The sequence below is a fragment of the Nothobranchius furzeri genome, chromosome 8 (genome assembly GCF_043380555.1).
Source record: "Nothobranchius furzeri strain GRZ-AD chromosome 8, NfurGRZ-RIMD1, whole genome shotgun sequence".
Lineage (NCBI taxonomy): Eukaryota > Metazoa > Chordata > Actinopteri > Cyprinodontiformes > Nothobranchiidae > Nothobranchius > Nothobranchius furzeri.
In genome coordinates this window covers 72,241,256-72,262,903 of record NC_091748.1, presented here as the reverse complement: position 1 = coordinate 72,262,903, position 21,648 = coordinate 72,241,256, and the positions used below count along the sequence as shown (strand labels likewise).

Below are 21,648 nucleotides of genomic sequence, written 5' to 3'. Positions count from 1 at the left end.
GTGTTTACATAATTGAAGGTATTTTCTAATAATTATTTACTGGTAATCTTACCTTTCTTTCTTTTCTGTGACTGCTGTCCATTTGCACCAAGAAAAAACTAACCTAAAAAATGTAACATTTACATATGTGTGTCTTTTAATATCGTTAATGTTATAAGTGGTTTTATTTAACCAGGGAAGGCGGCAATGACGCAGCAACGAGGAAAAACAGGAAAGATGGCAGTGAATACCGTCTGGTGAAAAATCGCCGCAGCCCACAGCTTTCTGCTGCCATGCCAGGTAAAGAAAACATTTCAAATGACAAATAAAACTTTTTCAATCAAGACAAAGTTACAGTTTTGCAGCGGGTGATTTGACAGGCACTTATTTTTCCTTTCTATTTGACCTTTCGTGTCTCAGTCTTTTATTGCACTAAATGTGACGTATCCACAAATACACCAAGTCATCTCTTTGTGCCCACTGGGGGTCGGGTTTTGTGTCGGCTTTTCTTACTGACATTTTATTTGTCTTCGGGATGCAGAGAGTAGGAAAAAGGTCATTGTGACATGAAATGCATATTTTTTTTTAAAGTTAGTGTAAAAAAACAGCTTCTATAAATGTTTAGATTTGGCAAATCATCAGAGATTATTTACAATAACCTCATTTTTGTTTGCTTGAGTCAGCAGCTAGTAGCCATTTTTGGTGTGTCTGCTTTCCAACTCTTGTGTGTGTGTGTGTGTGTGTGTGTGTGTGTGTGTGTGTGTGTGTGTGTGTGTGTGTGTGTGTGTGTGTGTGTGTGTGTGTGTGTGTGTGTGTGTGTGTGTGTGTGTGTGTGTGTGTGTGTGTAAACAGATACAGCTTAAGTAACGTCAGATCTTCTACTGACGTCAGTCATTGCCCTTCTTGTCGTGTCTTACTCCTTCTCTGCCTTTCAGATAAAATCATTACCAATTCAGATGACGATTAAAAAGAATCACTCAATGAAAAGTCAAATTGCCCATTCTGTCTCTTTCTGCTTCGTTTCAAACAACAGCTCGTGTCATCAGTTTTTCTGACGGACAAGCCCTAAAATAGCTGCCCTCTTGCCTGCAGTTCCTCTTCAAAAGCTTTTTTCTTTTTTATAATCTCTTTTTCAGTGCTCCTCATTTTTCTGCAGTTTGACAACCAAGCAAGGCCTTTGGTCCCTTATTCCGCCTTGATGTCATCCCAAAGGCTTTTTTAAGCCTCACTTTCTTGTTTTGGATCATTATTTCAGATTAGGTGACACATTTGGCCCAATATGTATTTTTTGCAGTAATTTTCAAAATCTGGCCTTGGACGTGTCAAACCTTTAATGAGGTTTGGCAACAGTCGCTGAATTCAACCTAAAAACTCAGTTAAATGCAGCTGGACGTTTTTTGTTCACTTTTGTTATTCTTGCAGGGCCGGCCCAAGCCTTTGTGGGGCCCTAAGCAGGTTTTTCTTTGGGGCCTCCCATACCAACAAGTCAACACCAGATGATTCATCATTCACTGGCTATCTTTGTTAAGTTAGTTCTGTGTTGGTTATCCAATTCCGTTATTTGGTTCTTTTCTGAACACAGAGTAGTAGAGATTTGTTTTTACCTTCTTTGCTGTCAAGTTTCAGCTGCATCTGTAATCTTCTTCAGAGTTTCGCCGATGTTGGTGGCGTCACTTCCATCTCCATTTATCTGCAGGTAGCAGAGAACGATGTTGCTCTTTGCTGCCCGTGCCCTCCACCAATGCCACATGTTCACTAAAACACCAACCCAAAAAAACATCAATGTAGTAATTGACAAATTCAGACAAGACAAAAATCTACATAGAACAAACCTCACAGCAGACGATAAAGCCCAATTACTAGAACAGATGGCAAACCCTACATATTTCAAATATGATGGAACCATTTGAAAACAACCCGAAGGCTTTGCCATGGTAAATTCGTTATCAGTAACTCTTTGTGAATTTTTCATGGAGGACTTGGAGCAGAAACCAACAACCACTTCCCTAATCCTGCCCCCTCCCCCGAGTGCATAATAAAATCATGGAAACGATACGTAGTCCGAGTTGGAAAAAGGTAGAATGCCGTCTCTTGGTCAGGGATGAGGTTTTGCCCCAAGTGGAGGAGTTTGAGTATCTTGGGGTCTTGTTCGTGAGTGAGGGAAAGATGGAGCAGGAGATCGACAGGCGGATTGGTGCTGCGTCTGCAGTAATGCTGATGTGGTGAAGAGACAGCTGAGCTGGAAGGCAAAGCTCTTGATTTACCAGTCGATCTACGTTCCTACCCTCACCTATGGTCACGAGCTGGGGGAGTGACCAAAAGAACGAGATTGCGGATACAAGCGGCCCAAATAAGTGTTCTCCCTTAGAATCGGAGTAGACCCGCTGCTCCTCCACATAGAGTAGTCAGTTGAGGTGGCTCGGGCATCTAGTAAGGATGCCTCCTCGATGCCTCCCAGGTGAAGGAGACCCAGAATACGCTGGAGGGACTGTGTCTCTTGGCTGGCTAGGGAAAGTCTTAGGATCCACCCCAGAGGAGCTGGCCCAAGTGGCTGGGGAGAGGGAAGTCTGGGCCTCTCGACTCCGGATAAGCGGAAGAAAATGGATGGATGATTGGTAAGGATATGTAGATGACATATTAGAAATTATTCAGAAAGAACAAGCAGATTTACTAAAGGAACACCTGAACAATATAGAAGAAACCAATAACATGAAATTCATGTAAGAAGAAGAAAATGAAAGCAGCGTAACTTTCAGACAAGACTGTGAATATAAACACATACAGGAAACCAACACAACTAGACCGATGTTTATTATGGACATCAGATCATCCCACCATACATAAAATGTCAGTATACCACAGAGTAAACATGATAACAGAAGAACACGACCACGACCACACATACGAAACACTTTAAAAACCTGCGGATACTCGACATTGGCTACAAACAAAGGAAAACAACAAGTAGCAGTGAAAAGAAAAGATGAAACAAAACAAAGAACCAAAAAAACCAGAGAAACACAAACCAAAACCAGTGATAACACTTCCACACACCAAGGGCATAGCAGAAAAATAACAACAGCAATAAAAAACAACAAATAAACACACCAACAGCACCATACATAACAGTCAGAAAAAGACTAGTAAACCCGTAAGACAAGATATCAGCAGGACAAAAGTGTGGAGTCGTATTCGAAATCCCATGCAAACTGCAATAAAACAGAGAAACCGAACTCCTTTATGTGTCAGCTCTGTCTTCTCCATCCCCAGTGAGTCCTGGTGTATGGCTGCTTATACTGAGCCAGGAGGTTTCTTCCTGTTAAAAGGGAGTTTTCCTCTCCACTGTCGCTACATGCTTGCTTAGTATGAGGATTGCTGTAAAGACTCTTGACACTAGTCAGTGACTCGATGCAACCTGCTGGGTTCCTTATTTGGGAAACTTTTTACTGATTGGCTTAATGACCTGAACTGCTCTGGAATGTTTATTGTGTGAAGTGCCTTGAGATGACTCTTGTTGTGATTTGTAGCTTTATGAATAAACTTGAAATGAATGGAGTTTGCCCACCACCCAACTCCACCCTCACATTTAGCTGTGCTGCTTCCTCCACAGATGCACAGTATGGTGGGTCAGGTGACTAATCAAGATCTGTAATAATATAAGATTTACTGCCAGGCAGTTAGTATAGTTTTTTTTGTGGTAAGTTCAATTTTCTTACACTAAGGTTGATATGCCTCTGCTACAAATGGCTTTTGCACCAGTTTTCCTTTTCTTCTTTGTTTTTTTTCCACTTTTAGCTCAGTAATGCAGCGTCCTTATAGCTCCTCTCCCGTCTGTCCCCCCCAGGGCCTTACTACAACCCCAGACCGAGGCAGCGCATCCCCAGGGACTTGGCCATGTGCGTGACTCCCAGTGGACAGTTCTACTGCTCCATGTGCAACTGTGGAGCCGAGCAGGAGACGGACTTCAGGCAGCATCTGGAGAGCAAACAGCACAAAGCCAAAGTCTCAGAGCTAAGATATCGCCATGAGATGGAGAACCTTGGCTACAGCTAAGGGGGTAGGGACGAGAGGTGGATGGTTCAGTCACCAGAGCCAGTGGATGTAAAATTTGCCTTATGACTGAGGGACTTATTAAGGGTGAATTTTTACCCTCAAAGAAGCCATTAATTCTTGTTTATTATGTGGATCCAACATGAAAACAAAAACATTTAAATATGTAACTGTAGCCCAACGGTAGATCGATTTACTTTAACAGTTGCTCTGATGGACCGTCCAGTTCTACTCTGCTCTATATGTGTACTGTACTGACTTCATTTAGACTTGCTGCTGAAAATAACTTATTGAAAATCATTTTTCATCAAATAGATAGAAAAAAGTCTCTTCTTGGTACTGAATGAAACACACAGACTGTTTCTGGTTTACTCTCCTTCAAATCGCCGTGTTCGTTTCATTCTGACTCAGGTTTTAAAGGAAGAAAAAAAAGAAAATCTTGTTTTGATTTGGAAATCTGAAGAGGGCTAGTGGTCCACAGGAAGCATTTGTAGGAAAGGAACTGCAGGAAGGAGTGAGAATGTAGGGAAAAAAGCAATCAAAGGACACCTTTTAAATTTGTTGTGTATGAAATGGTGTCGGTACAGGATCTGCTCGGGTGCAAGATCGGCTCGGGGTCCTTCGACTGACGATGACGTCAAAGTATGGCAAACCCACTCAGACAAAATACACTACACATCTTTATACTGTTGGAAAATTTAGCAGTTTCGTTATTAAAATAATGTTTCTTAAGACGTAAGTTTGTGTTTATAATGGTATTTGTAAAATAAAACACTATTTTGTATTCATAATGTTGAACTCCTCTTTGAGCACATCCCTTGAAGGATCATAGGTATTAGCAACACCTGTGAAATTGTATTTGCAGGAAAGAAGTGTGTCCTGTTTATTGAAGTATTTTGTGTTTAGAGTTTTTGACGTCTTGTCCATGTGTAGTTCAGTTACGCTCATAGCTGCTAGCCAAAACTCTGTCTTTAATTATTTGATTGATGGTAGTTTTACTTTCTATTAGACTCCAAATGTAATCATTTGGCACGTTTCTACTTCATAATTTGTAAGAATGTAATCTGTGATATTTGCATTAGCATTCCTATGGGTTTTTCCATGTATATTAGCATTGCGCTAACCACTCGCTGCCAAATTGCAGCCTTTGCGATTAGAAAATCTCCTTTTGTCACATCGCAATTTAATTGCACATGCAGTTAATTGTTCAGCCCTAATATACATGCAGCTCTGTGCTAAAAGTGTATTTTCAAAGAGGTAATGATGGAACGTGATAACAACGTAACGTGATTATGTAACTTCCGTAAGGTTCATGTTCAGCCAATCATCTACTTTGATGTCATCGGCAGTCGACGGACCCCGAGCCGATCTTGCACCCGAGCAGATCTTGTACCGACAACGGCACTGCAAGTATTTTTCTACAGGTCCTGCATAGCCAAGCATATTGACTGAAACCCACACAGAGGAGCTAATTAAGCATTTAAAACATAGCTAAGGCTAAAAAAGAAAGAAATCCAAAGTACTTCTAGCTAATTTTAGAAAAAAGACAAAGCACAATAGACGAAGACTTTATACTTATATAAATATTGTTTTAAAGTGCTTGAAAAAAAACTATACCAGTGTTAAATGAAACTGTGAGCTTTGGCGAGTAATTTGGCCACAGGCCTTGGTCAACCATTTTTTGCAATTTAGGTGAATTAGATCTGAAAAGGTGATTCTCATAATAAATACTATAAATATTATGTAAATATTACTGAATCATATTACACTTGTACATATAATATAATAAATAGGTTTTGATTCACGTTAGTCTCTTTATCTAATATAAGATCTTATAATTGTTTTAATAGTTATCAGGAATCCTGCAAAGTGACTTGAGTCTCAGCACATATGTTTAGTGTTGCTTTCAGTTGACCCTTCTCACTATTTTGAATTACCTCTGGTCCCATCAGCGTTTAACTGAAAACTGCTTGCTCCCTCATTATGTCTGCATGAGGCAGAAGAGGCTGCCTCTGAAGCGAAACCATTTCTGATTCAGGCACGACCTGAATCAACTAAACATTTCCACAAGTCCACCTCCACAGTCAAACCCATTCAACTCCAAAACTTTAAATTACTTTAAAAATAGCAAAGCCCATGGATATCTCTAAATGTTTGCATTTGTTATTTGTTTAGTCAACACTGATTCCCAGAGAAGACAGAATGACCAGGTCTTGTTGCACTGATGGACTGAGTTATTCTATCAGTGCCAAAACACACCATTGTACAAAAGGTGAATTATGTAAGAATGATGTGAGAGTGACGTCCTGTGGTCAAATGTTGGTACTGCAGTCCAATTTTCTAAACTGGAAAAAACTTCTGGGTCGCTCCTGTTGACTTGCTTTGGTTCTTTAAACAACTCTGGAGCTTTTTGCCTGCCAGTGTTGAATTACAAATGCCGGCACTGCAGCAAAAGCTCGATGCAGACTTCACAATCCTGCTTGCTCCAAGATTGTAACAACGACTATGTCCCTCTTTAGGCATGTTGAAAGAGGAAAACCAACAACGAAAAAATGAATGCAAGTCAATGGGGCTAAAAACTCAATTTTCTAATTCCACCTGTTATGTGCTATGGATTTCACATATGACGTCCGTTAGTTTCATAGAAGTATTTTGATATCAAGAAAGCGCTATTTTAGGTTTTGTGTGAAAATAAGTCCAGAACTAGAAATGCGCTTCACGAAAGTGACGTCATCGAACCAGACACGGAGAAAACACAGGGAAAAGGGCTGTAAGTTCAGCAAACTTCAAATCCTTCCTTCAGAAGGAAAGAACCACCATAAAACTGGCCAAGTGGTAAGTAGCAGCTAAGCTAAGGGAGAGGAGATCCTGTGGTGATGTCACATATGGGACGTGCCGATGTTTTGTTTGTAGTCGTGCTAATTACCAACTTTTACAAGCTGATATATCTCAAAGTGCATGGCATGCATGGTCGAAACACCCATCATTGGTTTTCATTTAAATTGCAGTACAACATATGTGTGATCCAGGGCGTAAGGCAAAGCAGATTAGAAAATAGCGTTTTTAGCCCCGTTGACTTGCATTAATTTTTCCGTTCTTCCGGGGACCCGTGAGCCGACCGGAAAGGGAGGAGACTTAGGCTCTCTATAAACATTAGACTGTTGTGTGATTATTTCACTGTTTCACAACTCTTACATATTGTACCTTTAATGAATAATATTTTTAAAATAATCAATTACTTAATTTGTTTGCACACTGATATCCAGCCAAGATGCCTAAGTGGGTCCCATATAGATATATATGGGCAAACCATATGGGTGCCAACAGGGTTTGCATGCGGTTTCCATGTGATCCCACCGGGATTTTCCCACAAAGACTTTATGTATGAGTCCTACCATCTGGGTCCCTCTGAAAACCCATGCAGGTCTGTTGAAATTTATGTGGGCAACCCCCTGTGGAGCCATCATGGAAACCATGGACAAACCCTGTTGGCACCTATACGGTTTGCCTATATATATCCATACGGGGCCCACCTATGCACGCCGGTTGGGTACAGGTTAAATTGTAATAAGACACCCTTTAATATTTTTCATTTACTTAAAACAATAGTTCTACTAAATATGTGCATGGGAAGAAAACTGTCAAAATCGCACCGATGTGTTGAAAAGTGAAAAAGAAAGCATCTTTTTGAGTTTGCCGTAGGGAGCGGCGACTGTTCTTTTATTTGAGCTCAAACGCACACCTGACCACAAGGTACTCAGGAGAATAATGCTGTCAGGAAAACACAGTTTGAGGGATTTCAGCTACGAGGAGGGAAGAGACAAAGAAAGTGTTTAATCAAAACGGAACAACGATGAGCTGATGAAAGCACAGCTGCAACCCAAAGTGTGGGTGAGACACGGCTAGTGAAGGTTTTTTGTTTTTATGTTCGAGTAGCAATCTTTTGAAAGCACTCCTCCTAAAAATAACTCTTTTGTCTCTACGGAAAGCTCTGGTAGCATAACTTTTTTAAAATTTTGTTGACAGAATCTTGAATTGAAAATGATTTTCACACCCAGTGAAGCTACTGAACAGGCAGCACAGGTTTGGGAATTAAAAAAATAAATAAACTGCAGAGAAAAGGTGGGGATGAGGGAATGCTGAAAGTGTCAAGCCAAACTCAAACGACAGCTTTCTGAAAACCCTTTGATTCTGTTTAAAATGACATCTGGACCTTCTACTAGAGTATGTTTTGTCACTAAAACTTAATTATTTCATTTAGAGCTGTCCTTACAGGTTATAGCCATAATATTAACATGAGTTATGTGCAGTTGAACCAAAGAGTGAGATTTCTTGGACCTTATGGACACAACGGGCATTTACAATAAAAATACAGATTATTTACCTTTTACTGGATGAGAGACACAATGTATATCACATGTCACTTGTGTTTATTTGTTGCATTGATTAAAATAAAATCCTCAGATTATGAGTGAAATAAATATTCTAGCTCTGATCAAAGCTACGGGCCCAGCTCACGGAAAATGGGTACAAATAAAATTTGCATCAGTGCACATGCTTCCAACGCAAATTATAATTGAAAGGAAAGGCAAAAAGTATGAAATGATCTAATATTCCATAAGAAAACAACAAAACAAAAATAATGGTTGATTACATTCAAGGTTCAGGTAAGCATGTTTTTACTTCTACGCCTGTGTGTCATGAAAGAGTGAGTGGATGTTTAAGGGCATGTTGAGATTTTAGAGTTTACACAGGCACATACACTATTAATGTAAATTTATTGTATTCACAAAAGAACAAAAACAGTCATTCTTAAAAAAAAGTACAAGCAAATGTTTGCACAACTCTTAATTTTCATTATTAATTTGTCACTAAACTGATTTATAAAAGAGCCCCATGACTATCAAGTGCTATTAAAAGAAAGATTAATGAGCCTGGAAGAAAAATAACAACAGTTTGTCGCTAACGAGCTAAAACGCCACATCAACAAAGTGCTGATGCTGCTTCGTGGCAGTGAAATGTAACTGCACTGAAAAACGTCCAGAAATGTTTCAAACTCTTAGAATAAAGGAGAATATAAATAAATCCTCATGATTGTAGTTTATTAGATGCTTATGAAATGTTTTGATTTGAATGTTCATTTTCTGGTTGGAGAGTAATTAGAATAGAATTATTAATATAAAAAAGTAATCACTGTTATTAAAGCTAAACTTTGTGTTTTGTTGGAAATTGTTGCACCATTTGAATTGTTATTTTAATGCATGAGTCCCAAGTTACTAATGTCTGCTGAGAGGAAGTTTGATGATGCTCCTTAATGATGTTTTGATCAACGTTAAATGAAGAAACACATTTAAGAGTGACTGCTTGATATTTAGTATCTCGTGTCAGAGTGAGTCCCCGTTGACTCGATGATCGCTGGCATGTGTTGACACCAGAAGAAGGCAGAAAATTCTCATTTTCACCGACTTTTAAAAGGGCATTGGTGTTTGAACATTTAAGTATTCTGTTCTGTGTTGTTGGGTTCAAGTGAACACTTTGCTATCCTTATATACCTCTTAGTATTTTCCAAGAAGTTTGATCTGTGTATTATACTTGTTCATTTATCCATGCACCATAATGCTAAACGAATCTGATGACTGCAGCTGGGCAACAATCAGAGGTTAATTTCAAAATACGGGCATCCTTGAATTTGTTGCCAGAGGTTGAGCCTCAAACAGCTCAAACTTATTTCATTTTAGTGTTTTTTATATGTTGCCCTGACAAGAAAATTCTTAATATATCTCCAGTCTTCTATTTGAGGCATGTACAAGCCAAGAAATCTCAAACAAACCGTAGCAGTAGCAAAAGATGTTGCTCTGCAGATCCGTCTAGCCACGATCCATTGTAGCCTGCGCAGGTCTACCATTGACCCAAATTTTAGGCCTGTCCAATCACAGCAGAGCATTTTTTATGATGATGGCAGAGCTATTATGGAGCAAAACAACAAAAATGGTGGCGGCTCTGGAACGCCGCTCATTCGAAACAACTTGCCATCGGTGCCATCTCTGTAGTTTTTCTTTGTCGCAGCTCTAGCGTTTAGCTCACCTAACATATTTAGAGCGTTGTGATTGGCAAGACACAAAACTGGTTCGATGGTAGACCTGCTGAGGCTAGCAGCTAGTTAAAGTTAAAGTCATCACCACACACTGGTGTGAATTACAGTCACCACATCCCTGTGGGGCGCGGTGAGCTGCAACTATTGGGTGGTTTAACCCCCCAATCCGATCCTTTAAAGCTGAGTGTCAAGCAGGGAGGCAAAGTCTTTGGGATGACCAGACTGGGATTTGAACCCCAATCTCCCAGTCTCAGGGCGGACACTCCAGCACTAGGCCACTGAGAAGGTCAGCTAAATTGACCTGCAGAGCAGACCTGCAACCGCAACGGTTGGTCTAGATTCCTGGCCAGTGATCATCAGTAGAAAGACCATTAACTCCTCGGACCTCTTGAAGTGACCTAGCAGAACCTGTTAGCTTTAGGTTTTTCCCAAAAATGTGGAAACTTGCAAAAATAAATAAATAAATAAATAAATAAATAAATAATGGAGCTGATAGCCGTTTTACAGAAAGGTAAACATTATCTGTTGTAGATTTTCTGGTAATATCCATTAATCTAATCTGATTCAAATCTTTTTTTATTTATTTATTGGTATGCGTGCCCACTAATTTGACTTTGTATCCTACTTATGGAAACATTAACCCTTTGATGCATAATGGTCACTACAGTGGACAGGTACTCAAAATTGTTATTTCTTTATTTTTGCTATTAAGCACAGCTGTTGAAGACTTTACTGCATTTGAGCCCCTCCATTTGGACTTCAGTAAGTCAAGCCACCATATTTCATGTTCAGAATGCACGCTGTCCACTGAGGTAGACATGTAATAAATTATTTGTAAATTAACAAAATGTTACAAAAAATATTTGTTGAAATTTGTTTCATTCACACCTAAAGATGAATGAAAAAAATTGTTTAAAAAATCTTGGTTGAAGATTTCATAATTCATGCATCAGAGGGTTAATCAAAACCATGCAACATCATCAAGCATGCGTATCAGAAATCAGAACCTCCCACCTTTATTTACACCAGGGGCCCTGGACTTTCTTGCAGCGCCCCTGAAGGACAGCATACAGCTACTCCTGGGATCTTTGTACAAACCGCAGCACACTTTTTAGTGCCTCTGAACAACGTAACAAACAAAATTTTACCGTGTGGATGGATGGCTACACAGCCGATGCTGATTTCTCTGTATGTTTGTGCTTTCTGACGGATGAATAAACATGCAGATGATAACAACTGAACTGTGTTTGTGATTATTACGGCGAACGAGTGTCTCATCTGTTCTCCTCTACGGCTCGGCTCACGGCGCTCCAGGGGAAATAAACGCTCCGTTAGCTGATGCAGTTGTTGGTTCAAAATGGAGGACTCTCTCCGTAGCATCACTTCAAAATGCTCCATGACCCATTATCCTTCATGTTCTGTTTATCTGTCAGCAGAATATCTCAGAGAATCGTATCAATTCTGATTTAGCCGTTTTCACCAGGATTCAACCTTTTATGGAATTTTTTTGGTCAACCATTCACGATGATAAATTGGTTTTTACTAGTTTTTCAGGCTCTTTGAAGGTTCTTTTCAGAATGAAGCTGCTAATTCAATTCAATTCAACAATACTTTATCAATCCCAGAGGGAAATTAGAGTTTCAGTACACACAATTCTGAGATCAGGAATTGGTGACTGTGGTCATTCGCAACCCGAGTCACGCTACAATAATTCCAGTCCAAACCCTGTTCTGTTGCATGATTCAAGCAAAACAAACAAAAAAAAAGGCACTTAACTCAAGGCTGGACAGGTGCTGCATCTGCACAGAAAAAATAGCTAAAAGCTAAATCAGTACAACCGTAGGTGGACACTTTTCTGTCCTGGAATGAAACTGTCCTCTCCATCTGCAAAAACTGTATTATTTACTAGTTTTCTGTATTTGAACCTTTAAGTGGGTCTATCATGATCACATAAACCAGATAGAAGCTTTCCAAACGTAAACACAAATCCTGCCCTTGCTAAATCCCTCTGAGCCCCATTATGGCTCTGCGGGTCAGCAGAGCAAGCACTTGTTTAGACATTTTTGAGGAAGTTATGACCCTTGCGGAAACAGGACTTGATTTTAGTCCTGGAAGAGACGCAGGAGCAACAGCACACTGGTTTATGAGGGACAGCTTCCAATCATGCTCTGGGGACACACAGCAAGAATCTGAGCCCCACTGTTTTCACAGACTAGAATGGAAAAGGGAGAGGGAATGTGTTGAAAACAGGAAGTTCCTCTGCCAAACATGCGGACAGTTAAGTCACTTCAGGCATCTTTTGCTCTTTGCAGCCACACGTGTCTGTGCATTAAATTGTTTTAAAAACTTGCGTTGCAAAATCACAATAATAAGTTGTTGCAAAGCTTAAATGCTCAGGAATTATTTTTAAAAAAGCGTAAGAGTATTTAAGAAATGCATTATTGTTACCAACCTCTACTATATTAGTAACTATTAAAATTTCCTGCATACAGTAATGTATTTGAGCATTTAATCCCAGAATTAAAAGGGCTACTTGTTAATTTTACAGACCAAAACACTTTAGGAAAAACAGATAATCCCCCAAAACTGTGATTTTTGTTATTTAGTGCCACCTGTTGGTCATTATGCTGTAAAACATGATGATTTATGATCAAAATGTAAAATTCTGACAGCGTTTCAATGTATTTGCATTTTATCTGTGATTCTGTCTGCATAAGCCAGTCCTTACTCTTGAAATATAGGTTCACATAAACAAAAATTAATAAATACAGCATCCAGTGGTAGTAATTAAGACAATGTTTATCTGATGCATGCTTATTAATAAGTCACAAAAAACAGGTGGCAACACTTAACATTTAAACATGATTTTATTTTTCATTAAATACGCCAAACATAATTTCATAAAGTGTCTACTGCGTACAGTAAGTCCAACATTCTAACTAAATTAAAGGACACCTTGTTCTAGTAGTTAAAGGTGCAATATGTAAGAATGAAGTGAGAATGACACCCTGTGGTCAAATCTGGTTACTGAAGCCCATTTTTCTAAAATTTCACCGTCTTTCCATGAGTTTCATGGTTGTTTCCAGTTATTGATCAGCACCAGAAGATGGCATTATTAGGTTATTTTTAACAGGTTATTTTTTACCTTTTGGCAGACAGTTTCGACCACTCCTGCAGTCTTCTTCAGAGCTAGCCGCTAAAGGTGGCGTCACTTTTAGCATCTAGCTCTGAAGAAGACCGCAGGAGTGGTCAAAAATGTCAGCCAAAAGGTAAAAAATGGCCTGTTAAAAAGAGCTTAATAATGCAATCAGTAGAAACACACAGTAGGAATACACAAAAGAGCACCAGAGGATTCTAGATGACAAGCAAATCAAGTCATACACACTACGTTGATAATTAGAGGAATACATTGTCATATCTGGTGTTGGCACTCTTGGGTGTTTTATGGTAGGGGGCATGTACTACACTTATTGCAGTAAAATTTCTTCTGCATGGAAGGAAGTGTGGTTTACCATCTTTCTGTTATAGTTTTGAACGACTCATTAAAAAAAGCCACGATTGACTCATTAACCTCACATTTCACTGCGATAATGAGTTGTTTTTGATTTTTTAGAGCCGACTACTTGCTTCATCTTTAACCGTTGGCATTGTTAGCTTAATGATACCTTAACATTAGCCTCTAGACTGCTTCACCTGATATTAGAATAAAACAAAAAGATGCTGTAGCTTCTTAGAACTTCTGGGTTGCTCTTGTTTACTGACTTTGGTTCTTTAAACAAATCTAGAGCATTTTGCCTCCCAGCATCGAATTACAATTGCTGGCGCTGCAGCATTAGCTAGCTGGAGACACGGCATCCTCACAAACCCACAGTCTAGGTGCCCATTTCACCATTTTGAAAGGGAAAAATGGACAACCCCCAGCAGGCTGAGAAGGAAATCTGTTTCAGTATAACCTTCTTTCCAGCATGGAGATATTTGTCCGTTTTGTGATTATTTTATTGTTGAATTTGTACCTATTGCTCCTTTATTGCTGCAGATTTGTAATCATTGATTAGCATTTGAAGAGCAAGTCACCCCCAAATCATTTTTTTCTGATAAACTATATAAATGTGTGTCTAATCGTGCTGCAGACACATGTCAATAGTTCTGCACTTTAGTGCATTTTAGTTAAAATTTTTATTTTCTGCCTAAAACTGTCAGTGTTGTGCCGTTGTCAGGTAAAAACTCTGCACTGCATTTGAATTTAAATCTGCCATCGCTATTGGCTAAGAGGTACCCTAGAACATTAGCTGGTACCATATGATGCCACAATGTCGTTGTGAGCCTGTGTGTGTGTGTGTGTGTGTGTGTGTGTGTGTGTGTGTGTGTGTGTGTGTGTGTGTGGCTCTGCCCTCTTGGTCTGCTTAGCAACAGCATTTGTTGCATTTTCCAAACAGGAAGTGGGAGTTGAGTAAGAATCTGGTAGGGGGTGACTTGCTCTTTAATGAACAATTCAAAACGTCCCCTGAACCCAAAGTAAAAAAAAAAAAAACTGAACCCCAATAAAGTGCAAGTACAGTGTCCTAGAACTCGTTACAATAAAAAGCACAATTTTGCACCCTCAGTGTAATTAAAAATTAGCGTAGAACCCATGATGCTCACTGGTCACCTTAACGTCACCAGTTAACAAATCATTCCAGAACACAAATTAAATCAATTCCTGTAAACCTAAAAAGTTCAAATTAAAAGAAACATGAAGCTGAGATTTCTTTTTTAATCCCTGTAGCCAAGTTAATCAAGACTCATTGCTCAAAGCCATGAATATCTTCAGAAAACAACAATAATTATGTGTAATTATAAATAATAAAGCACCCATGGTGGCACAACCTGGTTTCTATAAAGGTTTGGGATGTTATGGGGTTTTCTTTCTTTTTTCCGGGTAGAACCCAGGGAATCCCCTCACGAGCTGAGGACGTTGCGTGACCAAATCTGGTTAGTTGAGGGTGTTCCTGCATGTAAATGACTGAGAACGAACACGAGAACCTGGAGACACACAGGTGGGATTGAGTGCGGAGGAACGTGTGTACATGACACCACCACGTGTTTCATAAATCAGGATTTTTACTGTTCGTACGAACATTCAGAATTTCATTCATAGGAATTTAGTCGTTTTTCTACAAACATTTGATGAACGAGGCCCCAGCACCACTTGTTCAGGCGCAGCAGCTTTTACTGATGACACGGTTTCTTGTGAATCCATGTGGCATAAATAAATACATTTATTAAATATAGTGCACAAATCTAAATCCTGTTTAGGACACGCGCTTATGTTTTGCTTTAAACACTCATTTTTATTGCACTGTCCCCAAAGTAAAGTTTAGATGTATGGTTTAAGATTTTAAAATCACACATGGAGTTTGTCTCTATTGCCTCTGAAGTCTGGAAGGAGTTTCTTAACCATTCTGTGTTCCTAATGGACCCCACGTGTTTTTTTATTTTTATTTTGCTGAGGAGTGAGCACCACCTCACCCCGCCACGTGGACCCCAAGTGATGATATCACCCTGCTGGGACGGTTAATCCAGTTTACTGAGTCAGAGCCACATGAACTGCTGCTGACATTGAGTGCACCACATCATGAAACATCCACCGTTCTTCTGTAACACACACACACACACACACACACACACACAATCATATGGGCAAAGCATCAATAAAACGCCAATGATTTATCTGTGCACCAACCGACCTCTATTGGGCAGAAGCAGTGGGGACAAGGTCTGGTGTTGGTAGATTTCCACTCTTCACACAGATTCGTCTCCATGGACAGAAGCAGTCGTCGGCCATATCTGCTCTCCAGAAGACCTCGTCTCTTCGTACTGCTGGCAATGTAATCATCCAGAAGGGCCTGTTTCCCCTCTGAGACATGCAACACACACACACACACACACACACACACACACACACACACACACACGCACACACACACACACGCACACACACACACACGCACACGCACACACACGCACACGCACACACACACACACACACACACACACACACACACACACACACACACACACACACACACACACACACACACACACACACACACACGCACACACACACACACACCTTACAGTTTTAAATCACTCAACCTCAAATAAACTGTAACCATAAATTAAATTTGATCAAAATTGCGTTCAGGAGTTTTATGAATTTTTTTACGTTTTGAATTAATTTTAGTGTATAATGTCAGGTAACAAAAAATGAAAAATAATTATAATAGCAGTTATTATTATTATGGTCATCTCTGACTTTCGCTGGAGTGGTTCACAGCCGAGTGTGAAGCAGCTGGCATGAGAAGCAGCTCCTCTAAATCCAAGACCATGGTCTTGAGTCTGAAAAGGGTAGAATGACTTCTCCGGGTCAGGGATGAGGTCCTGCCCCAAGTGGAGGAGTTTAAGTATCTCGGGGTCTTGTTCACGAGTGAGGGAAGGATGTGGCGTGAGATCGATAGACTGATTGGTGCTGCGTCTGCAGTGATGTGGGCGCTGTACCGGTCTGTCGTGGTGAAGAGAGAGCTGAGCCGGAAGCAAAAGCTCTCGATTTACCGGTCGATCTACGTTCCTACCCTCACTTACGGTCATGAGCAACAGCTTATTAATTGTGTATTTGCAATTAATTAATTAATTAATTAATTAATTAATTAATTAATTGTGACCCCGAGAATGAGATCGCGGATATAAGCGTCCGACATGAGTTTTCTCTACGGGGGGCTGAGCTCTCCCTTAGAGATAGGGTGAGAACCTCGGTCATCCGGGAGGGGCTCGGAGTAGATCCGCTGCTACTTCACATTGAGAGGAGCCAGTTGAGGTGGCTCGGGCATCTAGTCAGGATGCCTCCAGGATGCCTCCCTGGTGAGGTTTTCTGGGCACATCCAACTGGGAGGAGACCTAAAGGAAGACCCAGGACACGTTGGAGGAACCATGTCTCTCAGCTGGCTAGGGAACGCCTTAGGATTCCCCCGGAGGAGCTGGCCGAAGTGGGGAGAGGGAAGTCTGGGACTCTGTGCTTAGTCTGACCAGCCAGCCTCATGCTTCCTCATGAGAAGCATTGGGTCTGGGAACTCTCCAATTCAAATAACCCCACCCCCTGAGAATTCTAATCGAGCCAATCAGCGCTGAGCAGCACACGCCGCGATGGTCAGTTTCTCATAAACAATGAAGATGGCGTCTGAAGCAGAGTTTGCTGTGGCTCTTTCCTCTAAATGACTTGAACGTGTCTTTAAAACCACAACAAGTAAAAGCCAATATCATTATTCTTATTATCTTTTGCCAAGAAGTTGCAATGTTAAAAACCTGTGATGACAAATTCTAATCAATATAAAAATAGGTGGTTTGTTTATTTAGCAGGGAGGATGCCCGGATGGAACCAACCTTTTGCTTCAGTAACTTAGTTCGGTGAAAAGAGCATGAACCCTTAAACAGCTGACTGTACTTGCTGCGTGTTGTTGTATACCTAATGACCGTGGCATATCTAGCTGGATGTCCTCTTTGACCTTCTGTTTCGTTTTTACGTAGCACTCCTTTGTTCCGTGGTACGTCTTCTTGCATTTAACACAGAAAGCAAAGCTGCACACAGAACACATCGCTGCGTTGCCGGACTCTTCCAGGATAACAGCAGAACTGCAGGACGTCCGAGGACAGTAGGTCACATCTAAGAGAAAAGGGGAACGTTGCTCGGCGACTGTGAATCTTTTTATGAATTATTACTTTAATGAAGGAGAAACCCACCAGGCATGCAGTCCAGTGTAGACTGCAGGAGGAGGCGATCATATCGGCTGAACAGCTCCTCTCCAACAAGACTCCTCACCTAGAACAGATCAGAAAAGTAATAAGGAAACGCAGATGTGTTTAAGGGCAAGAAAAGTAAAAAAATATATATACACTCAACAAAAATATAAATGCAACACCTTTGTTTCTGCTCCGATTTTTCATGAGATGGAATTAAAGATCTAAAATTCATTCCAGATACACAATATTACCATTTCTCTCAAACATTGTTCACAAATCAATCTAAATGTGTGATAGTGAGCACCTGTGCTTTGCTGAGATAATCCATCCCACCTCACAGGTGTGCCACATCAAGTTGCTGATCATCATCATCATCAGTAGTGCACAGGTGTACCTTATACTGCCCACAATAAAAGGCCACCCTGAAATGTGCAGTTTTTTTGCTTTATTGGGGGTCTGGGGACTCAGAACTAGTCAGTATCTGGTGTGACCACAATTTGCCTCATGCAGTGCAACACATCTTCTTCGCATAGAGTTTATCAGATTGTCAGTTGTGGCCTGTGGAATGTTGGTCCACTCCTCTTCAATGGCTGTACAAAGGTGTTGGATATTAGTGGGAACTGGTACACTCGGTCGTATACGCCGGTCAAGCACATCCCAAACATGCTCAACGGGTGACATGTCCGGTGAGTATGCTGGCCATGCAAGAACTGGGACATTTTCAGCTTCCAAGAATTGTGTACAGATCCTTGCAACATGGGGCCGCGCATTATCTTGCTGAAACTTGAGGTGGTGTTCATGGATGTACGGCACAACAATGAGCCTCAGGATCTCATCACGGTATCTCTGTGCATTCAAAATGCCATCAATAAAATGTACCTGTGTTCTTCGTCCGTAGCAGATGCCTGCCCATACCATAACCCCACCACCACCATGGGCCACTCGATCCACAACATAGACATCAGCAAAGCGCTCACCCACACGACGCCACACACGCTGTCTGCCATCTGCCCTGAACAATGTAAACCAAGATTCATCCGTGAAGAGAACACCTCTCCAACGTGCCAGACGCCATCGAATGTGAGCATTTGCCCACTCAAGTCTGTTACGGCGACGAGCTGGAGTCAGGTCAAGACCCCGATGAGGACGACAAGCATGCAGTTGAGCTTCCCTGAGACGGTTTCTGACAGTTTGTGCAGAAATTGTTTGGTTAAGCAAACCAATTGTTCCAGCAGCTGTCTGAGTGGCTGGTCTCAGACGATCTTGGAGGTGAACCTGCTGGATGTGGAGGTCCTGGGCTGGTGTGGTTACACGTCGTCTGCGGTTGTGAGACCGGTTGGATGTACTGCCATATTCTCTGAAACGCCTTTGGAGACGGCTTATGGTGGAGAAACGAACATTCAATGCACGAGCAACAGATCTGGTTGACATTCTGGCTGTCAGCATGCCAATTGCACGCTCCCTCAATGCTTGTGGCATCTGTGGCATTTTGCTGTGAGACAAAACTGCACATTCCAGGGTGGCCTTTTATTGTGGGCAGTATAAGGTACACCTGTGCACTACTCATGATGTCAGATCAGCATCTTGATGTGGCACACCTGTGAGGTGGGATGGATTATCTCAGCAAAGCAGAAGTACTCACTATCACACATTTAGACTGATTTGTGAACAATGTTTGAGAGAAATGGTGATATTGTGTATCTGGAATGAATTTTAGATCTTTAAGTCCATCTCATGAAAAATCGGAGCAGAAACAAAGGTGTTGTGTTTATATTTTTGTTGAGTGTATAAAAGCAATAAATCATGTATTAATCCTTGGCTATCTGTGTGTTCATCTATATGAGACATTTCCATGCAAACATGTTTGTGGGGCTTTTCTAACATGCTCTATTTCTGCTTCTATGGGTTTGTGCCTTTTTATTCGTATGTGACTTTACCTGTGCAGGTGTCGGGGTTGCGGTACAGCCATCATGAGGACAGGTGACACCACGAATATTCCCCTCATTAATCTGGACTTTACAGAACTCCCCGAGGCAGGCCCTGCAGAAGACGTGACCGCACTCATGCAGCTGCACACACTCTGACCCGAGCCAGCCCGTGTAACAAACGCCGCAGTCAAACACAGTGGTGGCGAAGACCTTCTGCTTCTGCGCCGCGTTGTAGATTAAAATCTGTGACATGAGCTTTTGGGATGGAGTTAAAGAGAGAAAAGCAGAGGTCGATTCGTTGTTTGACGAGATTTCTGTGGGCCGGACTGGTTCTTTCTCACTTAGAGGCTGTGAAACCTCAGATTTGTTGAAAACACCTTCCTGGCGACTTTCAAAAGACTCTGAAGATGGAAGACCTTCAGATTTGTCCGCTGCTGAAGAAAGATCCTTCCGGCTGTCAGATTTAAAATCTGAGATCTGTAAAGCTGTTGCATCAGCCTCTGGATGATGTGCTTTAGTGCCCGAGGAACATAAATCTTTTTGGTCAGCCTCATTAGAGTTCAGTCCAGAAGCTCCCTGAGAGTCTCTGCTCTGGGCTGAAGTTGAATGATTTAACAAATTTCCTCCAGATGACACAGAAGAACCATGTCCACTAAGATAAGACACATCTGTGGGTTTGGGGGTGTTATTAGCCGCTGCTAGTGATGGCTCATTATCTTCTTTACTCTTCTTATCTGGCAGATAGCTTGGTTTATCTGAAGGAAGCTCCAGCAGACTGTGGATGTCCAGGAGCTTTAGGGCATCTTCTCTCAAAAACTGAACCCAGGAGAAAAGCACCACAGCGCCCCTGGTGGCCTCGTAGAGATCAGCGAGCTGAGCACTCAATAAACCCAGCTGAGAAGATGAACAAAATTAAAATGATCTTTATTGAGGTTTGTTTGCATGTGTGACTTTTACCATCTGTTTATTACCTGCGTGTGAGTCAGCCAGCTGCAGGTGAGGGTGAAGGCGGGAGGAGAGGAGGATGGGTAGTCCTCAGGAAGTTCAAAGTTCAAAAGCAGGGGTGGAAGGAACGAAATGTCATACTGCCTCAGTGTTTCTCCACCTTATAGGAAGTAAATCAGCAAGGTAAAGTTATTAACCCACATAATTAAGGACAACAAATGGAAGTTAGCCTATCCAAAAGCAGACTAGAATAATAAATATTTGCTTTAAAGCATTTTGTTAATAAAAAATATATATTATTTTTAGAAAGTAGATTACTAATGTATGGGGACAGAAAAAACATTTATTTCATTTCATTGAATGTTTTCATTTGACTTTTTTCATATTTAGGTTATTGAAGCTAGTAAATATTAAATTATCATACTTTGTTTTTAAAGGCAGTGATGTTTCATCACGTGGTAAACTTCAAATCTTAGTCAGATGACCTATTTACCATGTTTCAGGACCACGGTAAAGTCTTCAGGAAGCTCCACAGAGACTCGGATTTCTCCGGCAGACTTCGACTCCTTTCGGATGAACTCCTCCGAAGCGAATATGCTCTGCAGGGCGAGCAGCTCGTCTTCCTGCTCCTCTTGGTCCATGCCTGTTTGTTTCCAAATATAAACCAGCCCCTTCTAGAGCTAACGTAAACTCAAACTTGTTTAGAAAAAAGATGAAAATAAAAGTTTTCCTTTCCTACAGAATTCGGCGGCCTTGCTCCTTTCAACAGGGATTATTTAAGTTTAGAAATGCGTCCCTAACAGCTTCCTGGTTCTTGTGTGCCTCCCATCCAGATAAATGCCCGTCCCTCCGCTGAGTCACCGGCGAATGACGCAAACG

At 41.0% G+C, this 21,648-nt stretch overlaps 2 protein-coding genes across 4 annotated transcripts in view; one reads left to right on the top strand and one right to left on the bottom strand.

Moving 5' to 3' along the window:
• The window catches only part of zmat3 (zinc finger, matrin-type 3), a 14,909-nt gene extending 7,497 nt beyond the window's left edge, over window positions 1-7,412 (top strand). For both annotated transcript variants that reach the window (XM_070554295.1, XM_015971085.3), the window contains 2 exons: window positions 176-279; window positions 3,824-7,412. In XM_070554295.1, the coding sequence (XP_070410396.1) occupies window positions 176-279; window positions 3,824-4,032 (313 nt within the window). In that variant the 3' untranslated portion in view covers window positions 4,033-7,412. The remainder of the gene's footprint in view (window positions 1-175; window positions 280-3,823) is intronic.
• On the bottom strand, window positions 303-21,648 carry LOC107392974 (E3 ubiquitin-protein ligase RNF14). Of its 2 annotated transcripts, none has more exons than XM_054752074.2 (7): window positions 21,263-21,648; window positions 20,796-20,929; window positions 19,834-20,718; window positions 17,897-17,975; window positions 17,622-17,819; window positions 15,850-16,019; window positions 303-1,734 (listed from the first exon to the last, which is right to left on the bottom strand). In XM_054752074.2, exons 1-7 carry the CDS (start codon window positions 21,408-21,410, stop codon window positions 1,732-1,734), a joined length of 1,617 nt encoding a protein of 538 aa, XP_054608049.2. In that variant the 5' UTR covers window positions 21,411-21,648; the 3' UTR covers window positions 303-1,731. The 2 variants fall into 2 exon arrangements, with proteins under 2 accessions (XP_054608049.2, XP_015826569.3); XM_015971083.3 differs by lacking the exon at window positions 303-1,734 and adding an exon at window positions 12,972-15,757 and having other exon boundaries at window positions 21,263-21,647.